Here is a 27,358-nt window from a genome sequence, read left to right on the forward strand (position 1 = left end):
ATCTATATATAAAATGAGTGCTAGACCAGCCAGGGCTATATAGAGAGACCCTGTCTTTAAAAAAAAAAAAAAAAAAAACATTAAAAAAATCAAAACAAAACTATTTTAAGTAAGTAGTTACTTGTGACAACTTCTTTATTGCTTCCTGTTGGCAAACTCTTGCAGGACATTAAAGTGTTTCTTACCATGTACCATGTTTAGCTCTCACGGTAAATCAGGGACAGTTCCTTTGTGATAGAAAGCTGAAAAAGTACAAAGGTGGCAGTAGGGGGACAGCTTTTTCTAAGGGCAGAAGAATCACAGGCGCTAGCCTGGTAATGTTGGTGATAGGCCTTTGAAAACCCCCTAGAACTTCTAACGCTATTGGAGAGAACTACCCCGAACCCCAAGGGCGGCACATTCTGTTCTTGAGCCTTTGTGCTCCTTCTATACAGACAAACAGGTCAGTACTTGCACCTCGCTGCCTGCGGCATCTTGGAAACCTCGCTTCAGGTTCAGGCTGGCGACGACGTTGTCCTTCCGCTTGAATCCTCTCCTTGACGGGCTAAATGACCTGTTAGTTGGAATCTCCCTTTTTTCTGGAGTCCCAGGAGGCAACAGCAGTGTCCGCATAGAGTTTCCCAGGACAGGGTTGCTTGGGAAGGAACCAGGTACTGGTGCAAACTCCCTGAGGCTGCTGGATAGCTGTTGTTCCACACTGGCCAGCAGAGCAGGGTCGCTGTTGAAATGGGTTGTTGCATAGAGATCTGTGGAGGAAACGGCCTGGGAAGTGAACCTGCCTTTCAGCTCTCTTATACCCTATATCTGTCGCTCGCTAGTCATGACAACTCCTCTTTAGCATACACTGTTAACTCCTCGAACCCTTTTTTGTCTCCCTCTATCTGACAAAAGCTCAGTCCTGACTTAATGCCAACATTACGTGCTCCTGTCCTATATCAGGGCACACATCTGTTCCGACCTTTCTCACTTTATGACTGCTGGATTATTTGGACCTTTGTTACTGCTCTGTAAGAAGGGTCCAAATAGCCAAACTTTCACTACCATCTCTTCCCTCCTTTGTCTCACTGAGCAAACACAGACAGTCAAACAAAACGTCCATGCCACCTCACCACTGATTTATCAGCTGACTAACCATTGATCAGCTGTCTGAATACATCCTCTTTGGGGATGAACTGCTGGTGCATCGTTTAAGGGTTAAAGCTTCTTTACCAGCTGGCCAAATTTCATCTCTTCTGTACCAGGCAAGGAGTTTTTCCTTGCAGCTGTTCTGTTTTTTGTTGTATCATCAATACTCCCTCTACTGATGATTTTTATCAGTCTTGTATGACTCCATCCCCTCTTCCAATTCTCTGCTCTCTCTTACTGCAAAACTCCTTGAAGGGGTTGTATATACTTAGTATTCTATCGCTTCATGTCAAGGTTTTGTTTGTTTTTTTTTTTTTAGCTCACCTCAATGGAGCTTTTATTTTAATGTATCCCCTGAAGCTATTCACTAATTCCTTTGTATCTCCAAAAAACTGCCAGTCCCAGCTTCTTCCCTTCAGCCTCCAACACAGAACTATCACATCCTCCTTGTTTTGTTTCGTTTTCAGAGACAAGATTTCTCTGTGTACTCCTGGCTTCCCTAGAACTTGCTCTGTAGACCAGGCTGGCCTCAAACTCACAGAGATCTGCCTGCCTCTGCCTCCCGAATGCTGGACTCAAAGGCGTGCGTCACCATGCCTGGCTTACTTCCTCCTTAACACACATTATTCACTAGGATCCCAGTGTAACAATCCTTGGCTTTCTCCTCTTCTTTAACTCTTCATGGTAGTTTGTCTTCATCTATTATGTCAAATTATTAGGTTGCAATCTTGGGGAAGTTCTAATCACATCTCAAACTAAAGATATAGAAAACCAATCTCTTGATATTTATCTTAAAGCTTGTTTTTCCTATTTGATTCTTTATATCAGTTATAACATTAACTCCATTCTTGTGGTAGCTTAGGGTGAAAGCTTGGAATCACCAATTCTTTCTCCCAGTACTTTATTTCCAGGACATTGGCAAATCAAGGGGTAATTCTCTGATAATATAGTGACTAATCTGTTGTCTAGTCACTGCCTCCACTGCTCTCTCTAGTTGAAGATATAAACTTTTATCAGAATTTTAACCTCTGAAATGACTTTTTCTATTTCCTTCCTTGCCCCATTTCATTCCCAGTTCAAGAATTACAAGAGTAATTCTTGTTCTGTGCGTGTCTCTCTCTTTCCGGATCTCATACATGTGTAGGTACATGTTTACATGTGAACATATAGGCATGGAAGCCAGAGAATAATGATGGGTGCTTCCTCAGTCACTTGGCAGGGAGATGGGATTTCCCACTGAAGCTAGAGGTCACCTAATGGCCAGGAGAAAGCTCCTGTTGCCCTGTCTTTCCAGCACTAGAGCTGCAGGTGCCATCACCATACCTGGCTTTTTGTTAGGGGATCCACATTACGATCCTCATGTTCGTGCAGCACTTTACTAATGCACCATTTCCCTAGGCCCTCAGAGGAATTCCTAAGTGAGAACATGCTACTTCTTCTCTTTTTTTTTTTTTTTAAATAAAGTTGTTTTTTTTTCCAGTTTTTTGAGACAAGGTTTCTCTGTGTAGCCTTGGCTGTCTTGGACCAGGCTGGCCTAGAACTCACAACAATCCTTCTACCTCTGCCTCCCAGAGTGATGGGATTACAGGCTTGTAGCACTGCGCCCGGTTGAACACTCTACTTCTTTGCTACAAATCCTCCAACTACTTCTGATCCCACCCAGAATAAATGTTTGGCCATCACTCTGACCTCATTTATACATGTCATTTCCCTTACTAGGGTCCTTGTTCCTTAAATGTGGCCTTAAGAACTCTCTGAACTTAATATTTCCACTTTAGAACGTTCTCCCTGAAGTTATCTCTCTGGCTTGTACTTTCATTCCATTCACGTCTCATGTTTATGATGCTCCTTCAGAGAAGTTTGTCCTGACAATTCAATCTGAAACATCACTTCTTATTACTTTTCCCCTTATTATTTTTATATACTGTGCTATTTCCCATCATGGCATTTATAAACTGACATATTTACATTAACGTACTATCTTACCTTGTTAGAATAAAAGTAGACTTAATATTTATGATTTGGTTTTGTTCTTGACCTCAGAACTAGAGTTTCTGGCACAAAGTAGGTATTAAATGAGTTTTATTGAATAAATTAACAGCTGAATACCAGTCTCTATCATTTACCCTGAAACTACCTTCTGAGAGAAAATTTTCCCTGTTCCATTCTCAGTGCCCAGGGTAGTTCTTGTTCTCTTGTCCCTGAACAATGTATGTGCACATTCACATGTGAGCATATATGTAAAAGCCAGAGGTTGGTGATGGTGATCAGAGAGAAGCAGATGAAGCTGGGAATTAATTTTGGGATGTTGCTTAACAATAACATGTAGCTGTGAGGCTCACATTTCTATGTTTTTTTCTCTAACTTGTCCATCAGGTTGCACTTATACCCTCCAGATTTCTAGAAGCTCATGAACCACAAATGACCCCAATATACAATTTAAGAAATAGGAATGCAACTGGAGAAATGATAATTCCAAAGTTAACGAGTCTAGGAAGACTTGCAAACTGACAGGAAGCTATTACCTGAACTAAGCTTCAGAAGCCTTTCTGTGCTGGAGTCGGGGTTGGACAGAGATGTTAGTAAGTCTCCACAGGGATGGGATGAGGTCGCCTTCACGTCATGTGAAGGTTTTATGCTATAGTCTTGGTAGTTCTTGTTTTTTTGAGGCCTTTTGACAAGACTCCCATGCAGGAGAAGAGTTTGAGAATAATGATTATCATATTGGTCCAGGCAAACATCAGGAGGTAATTGACAGGGAAGGATCTGGGTAGAATCCCCCACATCCAGGCATTTACTCAACCCGACGTCATGGGTACATGGATATGCGTCAGGTTTTGGTATCAAGCTTTTTTCTGGAGAAGAACCTGAAGACTTGGTGTCTAAAAAAGATATTCGGTATCCATCTCTAGTCATCTTCTCTGGAGATCGGACTGTGGACTGACGAGGCGAGTAGTGTCTGAATTCTAATCCTCACCAAGGGAAAACAAAACAAAAAGTGATGAGAATTCATCTTGACCAAACCAGGTACCTCTGTTCACTAAGCCAGGAGAGGGTGTTAGAGAGAGGTTTACAGTTTCTAATAAATAATAGCATGATGACGAAAGGATTTCCACAAGGATGATGACAAGATACACAGGACACACTGGAAACAATAAAGAACTGTCCCATTCTGGAGACAGACTTCATGTTAATAGAATACCCAAAGAAGGTTCTTTTACATTGTGATTTCAAAGCTTTCTATGTACTGTTTTTGCTTTCGTCTTTTGAGACAAGGTTTGTCTATGTAGCCCGGGCTGGGCTGGAATTCACAACCCTCCTGCATCCTCCATTTCTCAAATGCTGGGATTACAGATCTGTAGTATCATGCCTGGCTTCTAGACAGTAATCTCATATAAAAAGTTGTGTACCACCGTATGACAATACTTGTGGCTTTATGGATTCAGATTACAGACAATAGTTAGCCTATGATGTCATAGACTCCTGGCCTTTGTTCACTCTTTAGCTCCACCCAGAGATTCTAGTTCACTCAGTGGGAACTGATACCTAAAGCCATTTTAACAGCAGGGAATGCAAAATGTATGAAAATCCCTGGCCTAGGTGCTGACGGAATTCTAAAGCACTTCTCTCAGCCAGCTCTATTTGCTATCCAACACATCTCATGGGTTAGCAGTAGGACAGCAGAGGGTCAGGCTCTGTGCTGCTCAGTGCCTTATTATGCCTGAAGGGCTACCTCAGGAATAGAACGTTATTTCTGAATTTGTCACATTAACCCTTGTAACCCGGATGTTCAGAAAAACCTAGAAAGCAGCATTGCTTTACCCAGTGTCAACATATATAGCATGGCAAAGGCCATAGAACAATTTCTTTATTTAGGTAACAAGAATAACTTAGGCATAAAGAATTGTTTGGTTTTTTTTTAAGTAATAACAAATTAGATACTTCAAACCATCTTCATGTTGGAAACATGTAAAATTATTGGATGGTACAAATCCAGAAAAGATCTAAGAAGATAGTGAGGAATTTCTAGGCCAAAACTGGGAAACAAAACACCCTTGAAAGGTATAGTAGTATGTAAAATTACTTTTGCCCAAAGTTGTTTTAGGGTGATAGGGACAGAAGTAAGAAGAGCTATGACAACTGCATCCCATAGCACACACATGCTGTAAGAAAAAAAAATGTAGGCAGGACACAGTGTTAAAGACAAAGATAACCTGGAAATAAGCCATCTCTGATAATGACTTGTTCTGGGAATAAAGCAATCCCAGACTGATAGTATTCTAGGAACTTGGCAGAAGCAAATGGAGATTTATTCTGGAAAAGACAAACACATGTAAGACTAATAAACATTGTTCAAATAATCATTCAAATATAAGAGCACAAAAATACCCAAAACAAACAAAAACCAAAGTATTAACATGAATGAAAACCAGTAAAAAAAAATCATATAGACCTACAAAGATCTGGTATTATAAATATATGCCAGATAGCTATAAGTCACCTATATTTATTCTGTTTAAGGAAATCTATAACAAGCCTACCTATTACTTAGAAAAAAATGACCCAGACCAAATCAAACATATAAAACAGAGAAGAAAAAAATGAAATTAAGAATTTAGCACACAGATTTAATATTGAATGAGACATAGCTAAAGAATATATTACTAAAATGAAATGTGAGCTTTCTGGGTAGTGGTGGTGCATGCCTTTAATCACAGCACTCAGGAGGCAGAGCAAGGCAGATCTCTGAGTTTGAGGTCAGCGTGGTTTACAGAGTTCCAGGGCAGCCAGGGCTACACAGAGAAACCCTGTCTTCAAACAAAACAAAATAAAACAAAACAAACAAAAAGCAAACATACAAAAAACCAAAAAAAGAAAAGTGGGCCAAAAAGGATTATCCACAATGTTGATCAAACAAACAAAAAAAGATAAAAATTATTTAAAAATGAGACAAAGAAACTGGGCATAGTGGCATACACCTTTAGTCTCCAGCACTTGGGAGGCAGAGACAGGAGAATGTTGGAAGCCAGCCTGATGTACAAAGTGAGTTCCAGGACAGCCAGAGCTACATAGTGAGACCCTGTCTGGAAGCCACTTAGAGAGAGAGAGAAACTGAAACTCTCTGATAGATTTATTTGATTAAGAGTTCCAGAAGAAAAAGAGACAAAGAATAGTGCATAAACCAGTTATGTTTTTCAGAACTAATGGGATATAGTTCTTGAATTTGAGAAGCATAATAAACATCAAACAGGGAAAATAACAAAAATATGGAAATCACAGTGAAACTGCATAAAACCAAAGACAATGCCCTAAAAAGCAGCCATGGGGAAGAAAAAGTAATTAATCCCCAGCTAATCTCTCAAAAGCAACCAGAAAAGAAATGAGACACTGGGATAGCCTCAATGTTCTGAAAAGAAGCATCCGCCAATTTAGAACTCTAAACTCATGAAAAAATCCCTTTTAAGAATGGTGATGAAAAGGAAGCATTAAACAAACAAACAAAACAGAGTTCATCACCAACAGGCCTACTGGAAAGGATGTATTTATAAGCTGGTGGAAAGGATCTCAGAAGGGATCGGAAGCCTGGGCTAAAGAAAGAAATACTAATAAAGATAAATTTAAATGAAAATTGTATTTTAAAAATCTTGTGGGGTTTAGAAAGTATGAATGGAAACCCATAGGAACTGTCCTGGGGGGGTAGCTCAGTGGGGAGTGCTTGAGCAGCGCATGTGAAGTCGCAGGCTCAATTCATGAAAACAGGTCTGGAGGAGTAATAACTTTTGGAAGGTGGGAAACTAAAAGGAAAAAAGTCCTTTATGGTCTTTAAATTACCTCAAAGAAAATTTAAAAGAAGAAAAAAAATTAAGATTGACCATTTTTAAATTGTATAAGTTAAAAACATACTGTCATTTGGGGAATAATGCTAAAAATACACAAACGGTATAACTTAAATCTGGTAGAGAGAGAGAGAGAGAGAGAGAGAGAGAGAAACAAATAGAAAAATAACAAATCTGAAGAAAGGCAAGGAAAGTAAGAAAGGGAAACAGTGAGGCAGTAAACATTCAGTCTTCCAGCAGAAAAGCTTCAGGATCAGTAAGCTTCTGGGGAAGTCACTGGGGAAAACAGAAGGGTCAGCTGACCAGAAGATGCAGAGCTTTGGCATTATCATCTCCCCAATCTCATCCCATCCAGCTTTCTCTGAATACCCGGTGAACAAAATATTTACCGCCTTCCTGGTGGGGGTCGCTTGTTTCCCTTCTTGTTTCTTGCATCTAAAAAAAGTTTGAAATTTTAGGAAGGAAGGCATCTGTGAGTGTTCAGACATAAGCTCGCGGGACTGGGAGTTCAGGGTACTTTGCGGTTACTAAGGACTTCCATCCTTAGAAGGAGGGAAACACCTTCCCGCAGGGGTCCAGGATTGAGCCCATTTTAAAATGGTCACAACCGAGGGAGGTTCCGAGTTGCTCAGAGCGGGGAAGGAGACTCCTTGAAAACACAAACTATCCTTAGAAGGTATGAGACGTACCTAACACTGAAATACTGCATTTTGCCTGCAAACAAATTAGATAGGGTCGTTTCTTCATCTTCTTCTTCTTCTTTTTTTTTTTTTTTTTCTTTGTCCGTGAGGGGTGGGAGGTGAGAGAGGGGGTGTGGGGATGCGCATGTGAGCTAGCGATGAGAGGCTGATGTCGGCTGTCTTCCTCTATTGCTCTAATTGTAGCTCATCTGTTTGATTAGTCTGGCTGGCCGGTGAGCCCCGCCCCTGGGAGCCACCCGCCCCACTTTGTCCCGCCAGCACTGAGGTTCCGAAGACGTCGGTACCTGGCTTTTACACGGGACTCCAAATCCAGGTCCTCATGCCTGTGCAGCACACACTGTGTCCACTCAACCATCTCCCCAGCCCAGATCATTTTTTCCAGTTTTATCTTATCCAGTTACAGGACTTTTCTATTTATTTCATTTCCTGATAAAGCTGAGTACCAGCTACACGAACTAACAAGATTTTTTTTCTTTTTCTTTTTCTCCTGAGACAGGATCTTGCAGTGTAGCCTGGCTGGCCTGAAGCTCATGTATAATCAGGATGTCCTTAAATTTGGTACAATCTTGCTTCTGCCTCCCACGTACGGGGATTACAGGTGGGTGCCCATTGTGCCAAGCAATTGCTGGAGTTTGAAGAAGCCGTGAGTTAATCTGAGGCATAACTAGGCAAGAACTGAAACAAAAAGAAAGCCGTGTAATAGGCATTTTAAAAAAATCTTAAGATATTCCGTGTCTCGGCTAGGGCTGTTCGTCTGTGTACGGTGCGCTTACGCTGGTACCCACATATACAATTTAGGTAGCTAGAAAAAAATGTACTTCTCTATGCTAAACTTAAGGATTATAGTAAATTATTCAATCCCCCCCCCTCACTTCAGGAACTAATTGTAGAAAAGGTCTTTTGTTTTTGTTTTTTTTAATTGAGAAGTACTATTTAACTGTAAATTGGAAATAGACAGTGTCTCTGTTTTCTTAAATAAGTAGCAAGATTAAAAAAAGAAATGGTAACAGAGATAGTTTCCCAGCACCCGAGTAGGCTCTCCAGAAACAAACAAACAAAGAAAAACAAATGCTAACCCATCTTAAAATCAGAAGGCTTACATCACCCACACATAGTGGGAAACCCTCACTATCTCTTCACTAAAGCAGTATTGATTGTTCACATCTCCATTAATCCTCCCTCTGGCTGTTTTCTTCAGTTCTGTTGCTTACAAAATTATCAAAGAAAAAGACAAGGGAGAAGCCATCAGCTCTGTTTTAGGTCATATTTGCTCACACGTGATGACTTTAACAAAATGGTTACATGACTTCTGCTACCATTTTTCCTCTGAAAACTTACTTGTTATTTTTCCTAAATCTTGCATTATTTCTAAGTTCTCTGCCATGCCTGTGACACATTACTCATATTCTTCTGTTACAAAAAAAGAGGCAAAAAAAGAGGCAGCTTTTGGGAAAAGTCACCTGGATATGTAAGACTTTGTAATTAAAAGGGAGAGGGGGAAAATGTGAGAGGTCAGAGAGCTAGAGATGGAGGCATTTGGTAAAGAGAAGGAATTTTATAACCAGCTCTGAACTGTTAACAGAGGCGTCCCTGTTTGAAGCCCAGTACCTCGCATTCAATGTGCTAAGGTTACATACATAAAGGCAAGACTACATTATTAGTATTAGAGATTGGCTAGTTAGTAGATCAGCAGGAGAGTGAACATATTACCTGTGTCCCCAGTGGAAAAACATCTATTTTCTGAGCTGGTGTGGCACTGCCTTGGGTTGCAGAAGTTCTGCTTAGGGAATCCTTTATTTCTCGGTTATGGAAGGGAATAAAAAATCCTTTGTTTGAGTCTATATCAAAAGGAAAGGAATACAATGAAGTTCTGACAGAGTTCAAAGGCAGTTTGTCTCATAGAAAGGTAAGTCACCTGACTGGGGGTTACTTCATGCTGTCACTGCTCAGAAACCGTATGAACTTGGGCAAATTGCTTCAGCTCTGAATTCTCTCGCTTGGTTAGTTCAACAGTGATGATGAAACTTCTACTACCTGTCCTTCAACGTTGAAGGGAGGCAAACACAAGATCGTGGATAGGAAATGGTCTCATGAGTTCTGAAGTGCTCTGTGGACATTCAGAAGGCAAATAGTATTTTGCATACTTCCTATCGAGTAAATAATGAAGTCTGACATCAGCTGGACAGCCTCTTTCCATAGCAGATGCCGAGAACAGACTCTGGATCTGTAAGTATCTCCAGGGGTCTAATCAGACAGTACTGATCATCATTTCAAGCCTGGCTCTTTCTGCCTTGATTTCCTTATGTGTAAGGAGAGAACATCTAATCAGAACCTGTTTCATAGAGAATATTAAATTCTTAGGTCTCCCGGTATTTCTTGCATAGGATTAGAGAAATAATTAAAACAAAAAGAAAGTATAAGATGTCTAGCCGTAGACACTCTGGAAGATCCAGTCTGAACTAGGTAGCACACAGCTGTGATTCCAGTGTGGGAAAGGATGGATCAAGAGGCTCCCAAGCATGGCCTTTATAAGTTCTAGAGTGGCCTCCATCTTCTAGAGGAATTTTTGAGAATGAGTACTTTGCATTGGTTTAGGGAAACTCTTTTTAGCCAGATTGTGCAAGAATCAAGACAGTTTCAAAATTTTAGGCCTTCTTCAAGCAATGCGTTTGTTCTTCTACAAGTTTTCTGGAAGCAGAAAACTACCAAGAGCCAGTGGGAATGAATACACAGAATGACAGCAGCCATAAAAGTCAATTGGGGGCTCTGAGTTGTCTTCTGAGTTTGAAATGTTGTCTGTAAATACAAGATAACTCTTCTATCACTGAGTTTGGTAAAAATTACCTTTCTGAAAATAACTCTCAAACTTTGTGTTCTCTGGTAGCTTTCATTGTGGCACTGTGGACAAAACACAGCAAAGCAGAGACTGGTGGTTGCAACCTGAGCATTGGAGAAAAGTAATCTTTTTGGATTCATGCTCCTCTCACTCTGCAAAAGACGAGTCTTTCTGCTGCAGCACTTAACACTGGGTTCCAGACTCAGGGGTTCTTTTGCTTTCCTTCAACCTCATTTTCTATCTATTTAAGCAAATCCTCCATAATCTGAGCTCTTTGCCAGATACTAGCTTACCTTCTGGGCTTAAAGATAACTGGAGTCTAAATGATCCAAAATCAAAATATCTTAACTCTAGTCTCTGTCACTCTCGGTTGGCCTTAAAGATAGGCTAGCATGTAGCCCAGGCTAGTCTCCAGCTCATTATGTATCTGGGGATGACCTTGAACTTCTGATCCTTCTAGGTTTCAGGACTGCAGGAGCACAGCATGATACCTGGTTTATTCTGATTTCCTCTTCTTTCTCGTCTACAGACAGGGTTTCTCTGTGTAGTCCTGTCCTTGAACCCAGAGATTCACCTGCCTCTTTAGTCTTCTAGAGTGCTGGGACTAAAGGCACGTGCCACTACCACCGGGCTCTGATCTCTTTTTATGTCCAGCCCTAAAATTCCTAAAGAGAGTTCCCCATAAAAGCACAAAGATACACAAGCAATAATTTCTAAGTCAAACCTCTTATCTTCACTTCTAAGGCTTTTCCTTCTGGCAACTCTCCAGTCTGGGCACTGGCATTCCCCTTCAACTAATCCCTCAAAACAGAACTTATGCACACTGAAATCTCAATCAGTCATCAAATTGCACAGAATCACTCTTCTTGGGGTGAGTGAGAGGCGAGTTTTATTTTAATTGAAACGTAATTACTATACCAGTGCTTTCATCCTTTTACATAAAAGCACTCATTGATTCTTAGTATATTCACAAAGTTGAGCAACTATCACCATGATCTCACTCTAGAATATTTCATTACTCTAAAAAGAAATCCCATAGTTGTCGTGGCCAATTTTCCCCTTTCCATCTCCTCAAAACCATCAATACACTTGCAGTCTGTATAAGCTTACCTCTTCTAAGTATTTCATATAAATGGAATCATACAAATGTGGCCTTCCTTTAGCATGATGAGTTGAAGATATAGTCTGTAGCATATCTCATCAATTCCTTCCTTCCACTGTTTCTTACGTGGATATACAATACTTTGCTTTATCACTCATAAATCAATAAGCTTTTTGGCCCATTATGAATGATGCTGCTTTTATTACTGTGTGAGTGTCTGCACAGACACATGTTTCTATTTCTCTCAGGAAACAAGTAGAGTGCAATTTCTGGGAACTCCATTTAACTTGAGGAATTGCTAAACTACTTTCCAAAGATACACATTTTTTCCCTCTCCTATTAGCAATGTATGAAGGATCAAAATTTTCCGCATCCTTGCTTTTACTTATCTGTCCTTTTGACTCTTGTAATCCTAATGTGTGTGAAGTGGTTATTATTTGCATTTCCCTGATGGTTAGTGGTGTTGAATATTTCATGTGTTTGTTGGTCAGTTGCATATTTTTGAGAAGCATCTATTTATTTTTTCCATTTTTTATTTTTTCTTCACAATTTATTCATTATATATCCCAAATAAAGCCCCCTCCGTCAACTTCCCCAGTCCCATCCTCCTTCCTTCTTCCTTCCCCTCATCCCCTTCCCCTAGTCCACTGAAAGGGGGAGTTCTCCACTATTGCCATCTGCCCATAGCTTGTTAAGTCTCATCAGGACTGCCTGGATCCTCTTCCTCTGTGGCCTGGCAAGGCTGCATCATCAGGGCCCAGTGATCAGAGAACAGTCAACTGAGTTCATGATAGAGGCAGCCCCTGATCTGATCACACAGAAATCTACATGGAGACTGAGCTGCCAATTGTCCACAAGTGAGCAGAGGGTTTAGGTCCTCTCCATAGTTGGGGCATAGTCTCTGCTGGAACCCCTGGGCCCAGATCTTTTAGTTTTGTTGGTTTCCTTGTGGGGCTCCTGTCCCCTCCATTTCCCTCTAATCACCCCTCTCTTCCTCCATAAGACTCGCTGCGCTCTGCCCAAAGTTTGGCCCTGAGTTTCATCTGCTTTGAGCCCCTGTTGGGTGAATCCTTTTAGAGGACCCTCTATAGTAGACTCCCATCCTGTTTCCTCTCTTCCTCTGCTTCTGATGTCTGTCCTGTTTGCCATTTGCTCAACTATGTTCATAGCAGATATATTTGTAATAGCCAGAATCTGGAAACAACCTAGATGTCCTTCAATAGAAGAATAGATACAGAAATTGTGGTACATCTACACAATGGAATATTACTCAGCAATTAAAAACAAGGAAATCATGAAGTTTGTAGGCAAATGGCAGGAACTAGAAAAGATCATCCTGAGTGAGGTAACCCAGAAGCAGAAAGACACATATGGCATATACTCACTAATAAGTGGCTATTAGCCATATAATATAGGACAGCCATCTACAGACCTAAAGAAGCTAAACACTAAGGAGGATTCTAGGGAGGGTGCTTAAATCTCAGAGAAGTATCTATTTAAATCATTTGTCTGCATTTTCATCAAGATGCTCATCTTTTGAGAAATAGTGTATTGATTGTGGGTGCCAAGATGAGCATGTGGTGGTCAAAGGGCAGCTTTGAGGAGCTGGTTCTCCTTTCGGTTATTGAGAGGCAGGGTCTCTCCTTTATGTCGCTGTGCTGTACATACAACCATCAAACTTCCATGTGATTACCCTGTCTTCACTTCTCATGCTGGAATTCCAGATGTGTGTTTCCACATCTTTTTTTCCATGGGTTCTGAGGACTCAACTCAGGTCATCAGACGTGTGAGCCAGTGCCAAGTTGATCATCTTTATGCTATTGAGCTGTAAGGGTTCTCTGTATAAAATGGATGCTAGACCCTTGTCAGATATATGAGTTCCAGACTTCCTCCGTCATATTGTGGGTTCTCTCACTACTTTCTAGATAGGGTTTTGCTATGTAGCTCAGGGTAGCCTAATGGTCCTCTGGCCTTAGCCACTAAAGTACTACAATTAAAAGTGCACATGTGTTTCCATGCCCAACTGCTCTTACTTTTAAATTTTCATCATGTTTTACTTATTATGTGTGTGGAGGCATGCATGCCAGAGCATACATATGGAGGTCAAGGACAATTTGGAGGAAGTTGTCTCTTTCTTCCACCAAATGGGTCCCAGGGATGAAACTTGGGTCATCCTGTGTCTTCTTTATCTGCTGAGCCACCTTGCCTGTCCTGCTAAAAAAAAACTTTGATAATTTAGTCTGACGCGCTTATGGCTAAATTTTATAATTGTCACATCACGAAAAATTAGGAAAAGGTAACAGTTTGCATTATTAGATATTTTTTATCTCATACTCACTTTTTTTCAGATAGAAAATATGTTGAATACTTAATCCCCCAAACAAGTACAGTTGTAACATTATTGTCCAGCCCACTTTTATACCCCATAGCAAGGTAACAGGACCATGCTGATATGCGGACAAAGAACTAATAGATGACTACTTCAACTGCCAGTGATCACAGCTGAGGAGGGAGGTCTGCTTCACATGTTTGGCTGAAGACCCTACAATACATATATGGAATAGAAATGCACTGTCCAGATCCCCAATGGTAAAGGGCTTGCTGCCCAGCTATGGAATGGCACTTCAGCTGTTTGTTCTTTAAGGTCCATATTAGATACAGATAACCACTCAGCTACTGATGTTCTGTTGACCCAGCCAGGCAAGAGAGAGACATTCTGACCTGATCCATTTCTGGGTCAGTTCTCCCCTCCTTCTGCAACCTGATAGTCCCCTGCTCACCAAAAAGGTTATCATATCGATCCAGAACTTAGTGCATACACCTGATTGGCATAGCACATTACAGCCCAAAGCTCCTAGACTCAACAGTTGGTAGAGACATTTTGAAGAGCAAGTCTTATTCCAGAGTAGGTGCTCTGTCTCCTCAAACATTTGTCCTCTTCCTCTCACTGTGAAACTGTAATAAGCATCTTATTCAGTTCCAAATTAAAAAAAAAAAAAAAAAAAAAAGCAGGTATAACTTGAGGGGATCTGGAGAGATGGTTCAGGGGTTAACAGCACTTACTGCTCTTGTAGAGGACCGGAGTTCAGTTTCTAGCACCCATATAAAAGGTTCATAACCATTTGTAACTACAGCTTCCGGGGATCTGATGCCATCTTCTGGCTTCTATGGTTACTGACCCATGTGATACACATAAACAGCTGGATTGTGGTGGCATGTATCTTTAATACCAGCACTCAGGAAGGCAGAGGCCAGTGGATCTCTGTAAGTTCGAGGCCAGCCTGGTCCACAGAGTGAGCTCCAGGACAGCCATGACTACACAGAGAAACCCTGTCTTGAAAAACCAATAAGAAACAGACAAACAAATAAATAAATCTTTTAAAAAAAGAAGAATCTTGTGTGGCTTTAGTCCCTAAAATAAATGAAACTGGGCCACTTTCTTCGATTTACTAAGCTCTAATAAAAATTTAATCTCCAATTTGAAAAATATGCGATAACATTCACATTAAATGACAATCATTAAAGAAAATTAGTGTTTTTCCACCATAATAGACTGCCATGCACTGTAAGTTCAGTATCCTTGTACTATCTCTTCAATATCTCTTGAATATTTTACTCATAAATTCAATTCTTTTAAAATTTAACTTCTTTTTTATTTATTATTTATTTATTTTAATTTAACTTCTATAACAAAATATTACAGGCAAAAGCCCTCAGTGTTTGTTTCCAGGTTTCCCTTCATCATTGAGGACTTTTCAGACTGTATTTCCTCATCTGTAAGTCCCACTATTAGCGCTCTATTCAGATGGATCCTCTTTTGACTGAATGTAGCTTGAGTTTCTCTCTAAGAGACATTTCTAATCATGCCTCTTCTTTAAAACAAATTGCTACCCACCTTCACATGAGGTTAAAAATGAACACAGCTACCAGTAAAGGGGCTCTTTTTGTGACTTGGTCTTTGTGCCAGTCACAAGCAAAGTCAGTGCCCTTATCTGCCACAGCTATATTTGCTGAGCTCACTGCTGCTGACTCACTGCTGTCTCCTTACTTCTCAGATGTGGGTTTGCAGCTTCTTTCCTCTCTACTTTGACAACTCTTTCTTCCTAACTACAAAACTGAGTTTCCTGCTTAAGCACCTCCGTCTAATGAAACCTTTCCCACCCCCCACCCCACCCCCTGTCAGCATTGGAGCACCGCTGCTTCCTTCCCACTTCTCTGTCTCTGTCATAGTAGTGTTCTTATCTCGGCCTAACTTATGACCTAACGAACTGTGATGGATCATTCTGGACTGGGAGCATAAGAAGATTTAACATTACTATGCCATTTCCTTACTAGCCCAACACAAGTTCTGCCCAGCAGACATACCGAGCTTAATTGCTCTCCTTTGCACTGTAGCAGAGATTGCTAGTTATCTGCACATTTATCGTTCCACTCTTAAAATTCCTTCATCCTACAACGACCTTGACAGGCTCTTTCTATATCTGAGAGAAATAAACTTGTCTTATTTAAGCCAGTATTTTGACTGCAGACTTTTATCCAGGTAAAACACTGTCATGGCTAAATTGAGATGATGAGAATCAACAAGTTTAAATGGGATATATTTTAATGTGTTATAAAGGAGACCTTGGAACTTGTGAGATGGCTGCTAAGCCTGACCTCCTGAGTTAATTCTTGGGACCCACACGGTTGAAGGAGAGCACCATCACCTTCAAGTTGTCATCTGACCGCCACATTGTGACACGAGTGCAAACACGCACACAGAGAGAGAGAGAATAAATAGCTATGTAATAACAGAGGAGACCTTGCTGTGTTCTGCTAGCTATAGGAATGAGCCACTTTTCAAAAATGCCCCTATTGTGTGTGTCTATGTGTTTATGTGTTTGTGTGTGTACATGTGTGTAGGCCAGAGGCTGATGCTTAGTGTCTTTGTTCACTATTCTCCAACTTAGGTTTTTGGGCAGAGTCTCTCCTGTCTCCACTTCGCCAACACTAGGATTATAAACATGTCACTACTCTTGGCTTTTCATGTGAGTTCTAGGGATCCTAACTGCATCCACATGCCTGTCTAGCAAGTACTTTATTTACTGAGCCATCTCTCCTGCCTATGTGGTGAATTTTGGTGACCAATTTTTCTTTGCTTATTTTTAAATAATATATATCCATTAAATCAGCATATTTTAATTGTGATTTTATTTAAAGGCAAAAAGAAATTGGCTAGAGTCCCTCTCAATTCCAAATCCAAGTGTTCTATAAACATATACCCATAGGATCAAATCCTCTGCCTTTTAAGACAGGGTCTCACTATGCAGCTCTGGCTGGTCTGGAAATCATGTAGAACAGGTTGGCCTCCAACTTACAGAGAGCCTCCATTTCTGCCTCCTGAGTGCTGGGATTCATGGCACATGTCACCCACCTAGCACGCAATAAGGTATCCATTGTTCTCTATAATCCGATCAGATTCTAGCCAACCACACTTTCACTGATGCTGTTCATGCCAATCAGAGTCCTTTCAGGCTCTTCCAGGCTTCCAGACAATTCCACTGTTGGCTATAAAGCTCTTGTTGTATAATCCCAATGATTTACTTGGTAATCACTCAAATAACTGAAGACTTATGTTTGTATAAAAATCTGTACAAGGAAGGCTGAGTATGGTGCCACACACCTTTATTCAGCACTCAGGAGGCAGAGGCAGGCAGATCTCTGAGTTCGAGGCCAGCCTGGTCTACAGAATGAGTTCCAGGAACAACCAGGGTTACACAGAGAAATCTTGTCTCCAAAACAAAACAAACAAGGAAACAAACAAAAACAAAAAGAAGGAACCTCAAAACAAAACAAAATCTGTATGAGGATATTCATAGCGGCTTTTTTCATTATAAATTCAAAATTTAGATGCAATAAAGATGTCCTTCGGAATTTGAGTACTAAGTAAATTACTAGTTAGTGGACTTATTCAGCATTAAGAAGAAATGAGCAAACAACCCACGAAATGTCACAGAAGAACTAGGTATATGGCACACACTTTTTCTTTTCTTTTGAGACAGGGCCTCCCTGTGTGGCTCTGGCTGTCCTGGAACTGACACTGTAGGTCAGGCCAGCCTTGAACTCACAAAGATCCCCCTGCATCTGTTGCTCAAGTACTGGAATTAAAAATGTGTGCCACAAGCCATGGAACATGATTTTAGTCCCAGCACTCAAGATGCTGAGGCAGGAAGACCTGATTTAAGGCCAACATGCTCTACATAGAGAGCCAGCTTAACTGAATCGGTGAGCTCCAGATCTAGCAAAACACCCTGACTATTCCAAAAATGAAGAAGAAAGAAAAAGAAAGAAAAAGATAAAAGGGCTGGGAGATGGATGGCTCAGTGGTTAAAGCACTTGCCATTAGGAAGAGAATTTGGATTCCTAGCATCTACATGTAAGTATTGGGTGGGCACAGCAGCTTGCCTGTGATCCTAATGGGGCAAGTTTGCTGGCTGAATTGGCAAGTTCTGGGTTCAGGTGAGATACCCTATCTAATTAATGAACAAGATGGAAAGTGATCAAAGACAACACATGACATCAACCTCTGGCTTATTTTCATGCTCCTGCTCAAACATGTGCACCCACATACTACAAACACATGTACATACATTCATGTACAATACTCAACATGCAAAATGAAAAAAATAGGTAGAGAATTACTGAGAAAGACCCATCAACTGCTGGTCTCTACACACATGTGCACACGCACCTACATACATATATACACACACACAAAATAGGCATTTGATTTAAAAAAAATAAAAATTTCTTTTTTGTAGATTAATTTAAAAGGCTTTACTAAATGAAAAGACTTTGAGTTGGATCATAAAATAAGCTTGATGATAGCTTTTCAAAGGAATGACATTAGTTTGCAGAGGAGAGACAGAAAGAACTGGACATGGTCTAGTTTCGTTGGAGAATTGCACCATGTAGTGAAGAAATAGGAGATAAGATCTCAGGGTAGACCGGGAAAAAGTTAAGTCCCAGGTTCTGGGGAACTTTGTATACCGTGTTAAGGAGTTTAAAAGTAATGTAGTAGTTGGGTGGGAGCCATCAAATCTTTCAGTAGGAGTGTAAAATTAATTATCCCAGCTGTGTTTTAAGAGAATTAATCTGGCATCAAAGTACAAAATGAATGAAAAAAAAAAAAGCCACAGGAAGAACTTTGATGATATATAGACCACACTTGGCATCCAAATTCTGCCAGTTATTGTACAAGTATAAGGAGGGCAGGCTATTTTCCTCTCTGGGTTTCAATTTCCCCATCCATCAAACTACGTTCAAGGTTGTGAGGATTAGATGAGATCACAGACAGCACCTGAGCCAGAATTTGTACTTGGTAACTATTAAGCAGGGACTGCTGAAGACATGGGAAGGAGGCCTCAGGATCACACTGAAGAATATGAACTTAGAGGGGCAGCAGCAGCAAACCCTGGGGCTGGTTAGGTTTTGTTGTTTGTTTTTTGTCAACTTTACACAAGCTAGAGCCATAAGGGTAGAGAGAACTTCAACCAAGAAAATGTCTCCATCAGACTAGTCTCCATCAGAAAGCCAGTCTGTGGGACATTTTCGTGACTAATGATTGATTGATATGGGAGGGCCCAGCCCATTGTGGCATTGTTACCTCTGGGAAGATGGTCTTAGATTGTATTTAAAAAACAAAAACAAACAAACAAACAAGGCAAGCCATGGGGAACAAGACAGTTAGCAGTGCTCCCGTGGTCTTTGCTTCAGTACCTGCTTACAGGTTTCTGCCCTGTTCAGCTGAGTTCCTGCTTTGGCTCTCCCCAATAATAGACTGTGACTGGGAACTGCAAAGCAAATAAATCCTTTCTTTTCCAAGTTGCTTTTGGTTGCAGTATTTATCATAGCAATAGAAAGAAAACTAAAACAACACCCATGTGATTCTGAGCCAGGATAATAGCAGCGTTGGGATGATTCCCATGAAATGCAAGGAGCTGTATAGGCTTTGTTTGCTCTGGGGGGACATTTAGCTAGAGGGGCTGGAAAGTTAGATTGAGATGATTCAAGTTAGTTAACAGATACGAGGGACTGGTGCAGAGAGACACTAACTGGCACAGCTGCCAAGCTAGGCTAATATTTTTAAGAAATGAAAACAAAACATCTACTTATTTCATAAATAAAAATGTGAAAATAGGTTAGATCAACAAGGACAATGGGAGGAGAAGGAACAGCGGGGGCTAAAGATATAGCCTGAGTTGCTTAGTGTGAGAAGAGCATCAAAGATTATGCGCTAGAGAGAATAGGACAAGAATCCAAGGCAGTGGAAGCTCCCTGCTTATTCAAAAGCACTGTTAGAACAGTGAGCTGGTAGAAGCTGTCCTGTAGGCATGACCCTTAATATGGCAGAACCTCATGAATCATATCGCATTACCAACAGTGCTTACTGGCCGTCCTCCCCAAGGATCTAGCACAAACGCAATTAGCAGTGGGAAACAAAGCTCTTCAATGTCTCAAAGCAGCAAGATAAATTTTATATTGAAAAATTTAAGCAACAGATGGTGCCTCAAAGAACCTTTGGGAATGGGTTGTCTAGTGCAGCAGTTGTTGTTGTTGTTTTTTTTTTTCTCAGTAGACTGTGAACTTAAAGACATATTAACTCGTGGAATGAATTCTTACACATAATGATATATTAATGAAGTCTAATTCTAATTCATCTTATATAAGGGCCAGTCCGATTGTGCTTCAAAGTACTTTTCTCATCTGGAAATGGATATATAAATGTGTGTGCCTAGAAGAAAAAACCTAGGCTATATAGCCAAAGTAGCAATCGTGATTCTTTTTCGTGTTGAGATTCTGAGTAACCAGAATGTTGTTCTTCATGAATTTCAGCATTTACCAAAATTTTTAAAATTGAATCTATTGGAAGTAAAAAAAAAAAAAAAAAAAATACTTTTCAGTTCAAAACAAAGCAACCCATACTCCTATATTTTATATGTACTGAGAATGAAGGGAAAAAAAGAAAATTCTGTGACGATGACTTAATAAGTGTGAAATTCTGTGAAAATTACTTAATAAATGTCCACATGAGTAGATTAAAAGGCCAGAGAAATGAAGCATTATATGTTAGCAACATTGAATATCTTATCTACACAGCTAATCTCTTGTTATTACAGTTCTTTCTGGGATTTTGGAAAATCTACTGCTGTTTAGAGTTTTGTACAGTGAATATGTCTTTCAAAGGGACAGAAACCTTGAGGCAAACTAAAGTTCTCTTAAGTGAAGGTCATCTGATTTAGATGGCATGAAAACAGCAGGTTAATGAACAAGAGTGCATCAGATATATTGGAAAACTTTCTCCTAGTCTAAGGCATGGCCATTGGTATGGCATAACACCTTAATTGTACTGGAATACCAATGTGGTGCTTTTGAAAACAGGCTGTCTACTAAAGCAGTTTGTTCTTAATAAAGATTGCATACTTTAATTCCCTGTATGTTTTAACTCATGAAAGGAATGAGTTTTTGTCTGTACTAATGGAATAACATTACATTAATGGAGTCTAATTCAGCTCACGCAGTAAGAGGCAGTTAAGTTGCATATTGCAAACACAAGAGTTCTGAAGCTGGAAGAGTGCTTGGTTGGGAAGCCTAAAAGGCTCAGAACGTTAGCAGCAATGGATGCAGATGAGGCAACAATCTCTAAGGAAATCAATTAATGCCCAGGAGCCTGTGTGAATGGGTAATGTAATTTTAGGGTGCACATATGATGTAAGGTGATGTAAATGAAACTGAATTCTCTGAATATACAGCTTGTGTTCTGAAAGGTCCTTTTGGCAGTTAGAAAGAGAGAAAAAGAGGCCAGAAACTGTTAGACTCACTTTCTATCTGAGTTTTCACAATTACTTTATCTTCATTTTACCCAAGATTACAGGGACAATGCTGACCTGTTTCCATCCTGGTGTCAATCTCAGGATTGACTTTTGATGCAGAGCCCTCATCTGTCACACAGTTTTTCAGTGTCTTCTCCCTGGAGTTGTCACAGAGAAGGATTTATTTAAAACTCAAAAGAAAGCCTCTAAGACCACTTGGTCTATGCTGCTTAGAAAATATTAGTTCTTGATTTTCTCCCAAATGCTCTAAGATATATTATTATTACTATGCTTTACGGATATCTCAGTAGAGGCCATGATTTGGTTTTTGTTTTGTTTTATTGTTTTTCAAGACACTGTGTAGCTCTGGCTGTTCTGGAACTCACTCTGTAGACCAGGATGGCCTTAAACTCACAAACATCTGCCTGCCTCTGCCTCCTGTCTCCTCCTATCTTCATATGGGTTTTACAGATCAAACTCAGGTCTCCAGACTTACATAGCAAGCACCTTTAGACCTGCTAAGCAGCACTTTTCATCATTAAGCAAATAATTTAATCATCATTAAACACACACCCACACATATATAACAGGCATTGCTATAGGTACTACAGATACTATGGTAAACAAAGTCCTTATTCTCATGAGTTTGTATTCTAAAAAGGGGGAAGAAAGAAGTAGATAAACAATAAGGGCTTTGGGAATAGATCAGAGATAGAGGACTTGCCTAAAATGCAAAGGACCTGGGTTTTTTTTTTTAATAATTTGTTTAATTTTATGTGCATTAGTGTGAAGGTATCAGATCCCTTAGAATTGGGAAGTATAGACAGTTGTGAGCTGCCATGTGGGTACAATTCCCATGTGGGAATTGAACCCGGGCCCTTTGGAAGAACAGACAGTGCTCTTAACCACTGAGCCATCACTCCAGCCCCAAGGACCTGGGTTTAATCCTCAATACCACAAAAGAAAGAAAACTAAAGGTAAATAGATAAATAAAAGACTTATGATGAAAAAATAGAAAAATAATGTGGAGATATGTCCATGGTGTCTTGTTAAACTAAACAATGTTTATGTAGGATGCAAACTACCATAAAGTCATATATGCATACACACACAAATCACACATGTACATGCAACATTCACATATATCTAATAATAGTAGGATATTTATTGTATGTATATGTTTTCATGTGGTGTGTGCATGTGGAGGCCAAAAGTTGATATCAGGCATCTTCCTCAATTGCTCTCCATCTGATTATTTTTTAGACTTTATCTTCCATGGAACCTGGAGCACATCTATTTAGCTCGGCTGGTTCACCACTGAGTCCCCAGATCTTTTTGTCTTTGCTTCTCTAGCACTGGGGTTACAGACATGTGCCTGTTATTTATTTATTTGTTTGTTTATTGCTAATGTGGATTCTGGGGCGCCAAACTCATGTTCATGTGTTTGTACAGCAGATACTCTCCCTGACTGAGTTACCTCCTCAGTCCCCAAAAGATATAACTATTTATTCCTAGGAGGTGAATAATACATTAGAACAAATGAATAAATTAATACATTCCTTTGTATTGAGAAAACATAGAAAAGCATTATAAATAAATATCAATAGCAAAATATAGAGTGATTGACTTTTAAGTTATTCACATTGTGAGGAATCTAATTTTTAAACTAATGAAGCTAATTTAAAAATTTTCAAATGACATTTCCTCATTTCTGAATGTGTTCATTTCTGTGACAAGTGTGTTCATGCATGTTGCAGAGCATGCGCACAGAGGCCAGAAGACAACTTGCAGGAGTCTGTTCTCCTTTTCTACCAGGTGAGGCCAGGGATTGAACTTGGGTTGTCAGGCTTAGTGGCGAGAGCTTTTACCCACTAAGCAGATATCTAGCCAACCTTAATAAGGCTAACTTCTGTTTGTTTGTTTGAAGACAAAGTTCCTTTGTGTAGCCCTGGATATCCTGGCTAGACCAGGATGGCCTAGATCCCCCTACCTCTGCCTCCCAAGTACTGGAATCAAAGGTGTGCACCATCACTACCTTGCAAGGTTAAGTTTTAAAAGCACGAGTTTAGTGTAGAAGATATATCTACCTTTGATAGGATTTCATAACAAGAAATGAAAAACTCTACCATTCAGATACCTGAAAGCCTCAGGTCTCTTTATTAGGATTTTGGAACAAAACCTGCTTCTGGGTTGCCTAGCAACTTATGATATCATGTGTCGATGGCCAGATGGCCACACCTGGAAGGCGTAGTTACCTTGCCCCTTAAAGGGACAAACCGACACATGCTCTCTCTCTTGCTCTCTTGGTCTTTTTTTCTCTTGGTCTCTCTTGGCCTCTTGGTGGCCTTCTCCTTTTCTCTATCGGGCCGCCCCCCTTTTCTCTCTTTCTCCCCACCATGTCCTGCTCTCCCTTCTCTCCCTCTCTTCATATTCATCTAATAAACCTCTTTCATAGAAGATCTGCTGTGAGCCTCATCATTCATTAATTGGTCCCAACACTCTTTATTTTTTGTTTTGTAGTTTTTGTTTTGTTAGAAATTTGCCAAGCCAGGCGTGGTGGCACAGACCTATAATCCCAGCACTCAGGAAGGCAGAGAACTCACAGGCCAGCCTAGTCTACAAATTGAGTCCAGGACAGCCAAGGCTACTAGACAGAGACACCCTGTTTTGAAGGAAAAAAGAAAAGAAAGAAAGAAAGAAAGAAAGAAAGAAAGGAAGGAAGGAAGGAAGGAAGGAAGGAAGGAAGGAAGGAAGGAAGGAAAGAAAAGACAAAGAAATTTGCTAAAGCAACAATGCTCTGTAGTGAAATCCTAGTCTAATGAGGAAAGACTGCGTGATAATTCTGCCAAGAGAGTAGGTAAGAATTCATGGAATGGGAATTTATAGGACTGTTGATGAGCTGGGACAACAACAATGAGGAACTTAGAACAATTACATCCAAAAGAAAACTCTACAATTCAGGAAAGAAGAGGGCTTCATTCTCTTCCCTATGGACCTATTTTTAAATAGACAATTTTAATCCAGATCTGAAAATTCTGCTTGTATATGAAGAAAGTAAACTAGAAATTCCCTTCAACCAAACTAAAAATAAAATAAAATAAAATAAAATTTTTTTCTTACCTTTTTTCCACCTCCAAAAGAAAATTTTCACTGTTGCCCAACTGACTAAAATGTAGTTTGGCCGCTTTCCTCTCACTATCACGGACCGTTCGGTCATCTGGAAGCAAAAACTGTGGTTTGATCATATTTCTTTTTCAGAGTCAATGGTAGCAGGTCAGAAAAGCCATATCTACAGAGGAAAAACTGCAGACCAGGCTCATCTCACGCATCAGAGACGGGTCACAACACAATTCTATTATGTTATCACTAGAGCAAGCAGTAACTCAGATGTCATAGCAACAATTGCCACCAGGCCAACTACTCCTTCAGGAAAGCAAAGCTTGGGCAACAAACAATCTCATGTTAAGTCTGAATATCACATCTCTTTTCTGAAATGATTTTTAACTTAGTTTCCCAACAATAACTTTTCCAGGACCATACAAATTCAAATTTTGTATCAATATGAAATATATATTAAACAAGGAAATTGTGAGGAGACAAACACGCTCATTCTAAGGGATATTTTTTGTTCCTTGCCAACCAGTTCCCAGTGAATTGAATTGGGTTTCTATTTCTGTTATGGTTGATAGAGCTGAGTGCCTGGAAAAACAAGTCTCAACTTGGAAATTTTATGTTGAGGAGGAAGTAGTGGAGAAACCATCAGTTGAAGAAAACTAAAGCTGGAAGTAACTGATAAAATCATAGATGGTCATTCAACGGACAATAACAGTACTTGTCATACATCCTGCCAACACAAAGAGTCACACAAATATTGACTGATAAACAAACGTCTCCTGCCAGTACACACTGTGATGCAAATCCAAAAGGTTTTAAGAGGCAGCTTACTTTAGTAGGGTTCTGGAGAGGAATGGAAAAGGAGGGTCTCACCTAGTTTTTCCAGAGTTTGCAGCGTGTACACAGCAAAAAGCCTATAATCTGTATCTTTCCTTACAACAGGATTGAGTCTCAAATCTAGTTCTTTGAGGAAGGGTAAAGGCTGTAGTCGGGACACCTCCACTAAGGAAGGAATGTTGTTATAATATAAATTCAGATCTTGGAGTGAACATAAATACTGGATACCCTGAAAGGAAAAAGAGCACATTAGGGAACTGTACATTGCTGATCCTCATAAATACTGTTCAAGTCTGTCTCCCCCCAGTGTGTGTGTGTGTGTGTGTGTGTGTGTGTGTGTGTGTATGCGTGCATGTGGAGGCCAAAGGATGATTTAAGTAAGAGTCTTCCTCAATTGCTCACTACCTAATTTTTGCTGCTGTTTGTTGTTTTTGAGACAGAGTCTCACTGTCTAGCTGTGACTGTCCTGGAACTCTGTTCTGGATCTCATCCTATGGACCAGGCTGGCCTCAGATTCACAGCGATCCTCCTGGTGCTGCTTTCTAAGTGCTGGGATTAAAGTCATGCACCACTATACCTGGTACCACTTTGGGTTTTGTTTGCTTGTTTGTCTTTGTTTGTTTGTTAGTTAAGAAGAGTGTCACTGAACATGTAGTTCACTGATTGGCTGGCCAGCAAGCCCCAGGGACCATACCATATCTGCTTGCCCAGGGCTTGAACTTCGAGAGAGTGCTAGAGTCTAGACTAAGAACCTCTTGCCTTGCGCAGCATGCACTTTACCAACTGAGCCCTTCTTCCTACTTCTTGTATTGTTTCTTGCTCCCTTGACCTGGGCATTTTTTTTTTTGACATCACCATTTCCTGATCTTCCTAGATAAAAAATCCTCAGTGACAACATAGGCAAGTGTTTTTTCATGTGTACCATGCACTGCCATTACAAGAATCTCCTGGGTATGTCCTAAGCCCACTTAGTCTTCCTCTTAGAATGGGGATTAAGAATCTGTGTGCTTGCGAGTCAGAACCTTAATTTGTTTTACATGCATTGAAATGTGTATTATTGATTGCCCTTGGCAATGCAAATTTCATATAGTTTTCCCTGAGTACAAAATACTTTGCCATAAACTTTGTCATATATATATTTACATATATATGTTTTTTTGAGACAGAGTTTCTCTGTGTAGCCTTAGCTGTCCTGGAATTCACTTTGTAGACCAGGCTAACCTCAAACTCAGAGATCTGCCTGCCTCTGCCTCCTGAGTGCTGGAACTAAAGGCATTCACCACCAATGCCCAGCTCTGCCTAATATTTTATAAGAAAAATTTTAAGCATAAAGGTAAAAGAATTTATAGAAAGGAATAAAATGTAGTTGGGGAACATTTAAAAAAGAAGATCTTACACTTCCTAGGCTGACATTTCTATATTATTTTTTCTTATGAGACTAAAATTGAGTTGACCTGGCTGATCATGGAATATGGAACCTACCTTTAGGCTAGTGATCAGATTCCTTGACAAATCTAAAGATCGGAGACTTTTGAAATTTCTGAAGGCATCACCAATAGAATGGATTTTTCCAGCATAAGATCCCTGCAATGAAAGAGACTCCACCAGTTCTGAAAAGAGATCATCAGTAGATATGTTACCATCTCTAGCTGGATAAACAGCAGTCAGTGAAAACAGTCTCTCCTTCTGCCCACACGAATCTGTTAAAGGTCTTCCACCCATGGCTCATAAGATCAGATCTTTTGCCTTGTATGTTGGGCAGATATACTTGTCCTTTTGGGGGAACATAACCATTGGCTCTAGATAAAACTTTAAGAAAAATCAACTCTTTTAAAAATATTAATATGGTCAAAGACAGTGCTGGAAAACCACAGTGTAACAGCTGTTGGGTTCCCTCATTACCTGGAAGCTGTAGTGCAAGTCCCTAAAAGCTCTCAAAACATGATTTATTGAAT

The 27,358-nt window shown here is 40.1% G+C and overlaps 1 protein-coding gene across 2 annotated transcripts in view; it reads right to left on the minus strand.

Moving 5' to 3' along the window:
* The window catches only part of Lrrc36 (leucine rich repeat containing 36), a 47,745-nt gene that overhangs the window by 9,956 nt on the left and 10,431 nt on the right, over positions 1-27,358 (minus strand). The window contains exons 2-9 of one of the 2 annotated variants that reach the window (XM_060392083.1): positions 26,886-27,013; positions 25,440-25,632; positions 24,573-24,669; positions 21,528-21,610; positions 9,374-9,501; positions 7,352-7,397; positions 3,651-4,091; positions 451-746 (exon numbers count right to left, since the gene is read on the minus strand). In XM_060392083.1, the coding sequence (XP_060248066.1) occupies positions 451-746; positions 3,651-4,091; positions 7,352-7,397; positions 9,374-9,501; positions 21,528-21,610; positions 24,573-24,669; positions 25,440-25,632; positions 26,886-27,013 (1,412 nt within the window). Of the gene's footprint in view, positions 1-450; positions 747-3,650; positions 4,092-7,351; positions 7,398-9,373; positions 9,502-21,527; positions 21,611-24,572; positions 24,887-25,439; positions 25,633-26,885; positions 27,014-27,358 lie in introns of those variants that run through there. The other variant, XM_060392082.1, reaches the window with a different exon arrangement.

The sequence above is a fragment of the Meriones unguiculatus genome, chromosome 10 (genome assembly GCF_030254825.1).
Source record: "Meriones unguiculatus strain TT.TT164.6M chromosome 10, Bangor_MerUng_6.1, whole genome shotgun sequence".
Lineage (NCBI taxonomy): Eukaryota > Metazoa > Chordata > Mammalia > Rodentia > Muridae > Meriones > Meriones unguiculatus.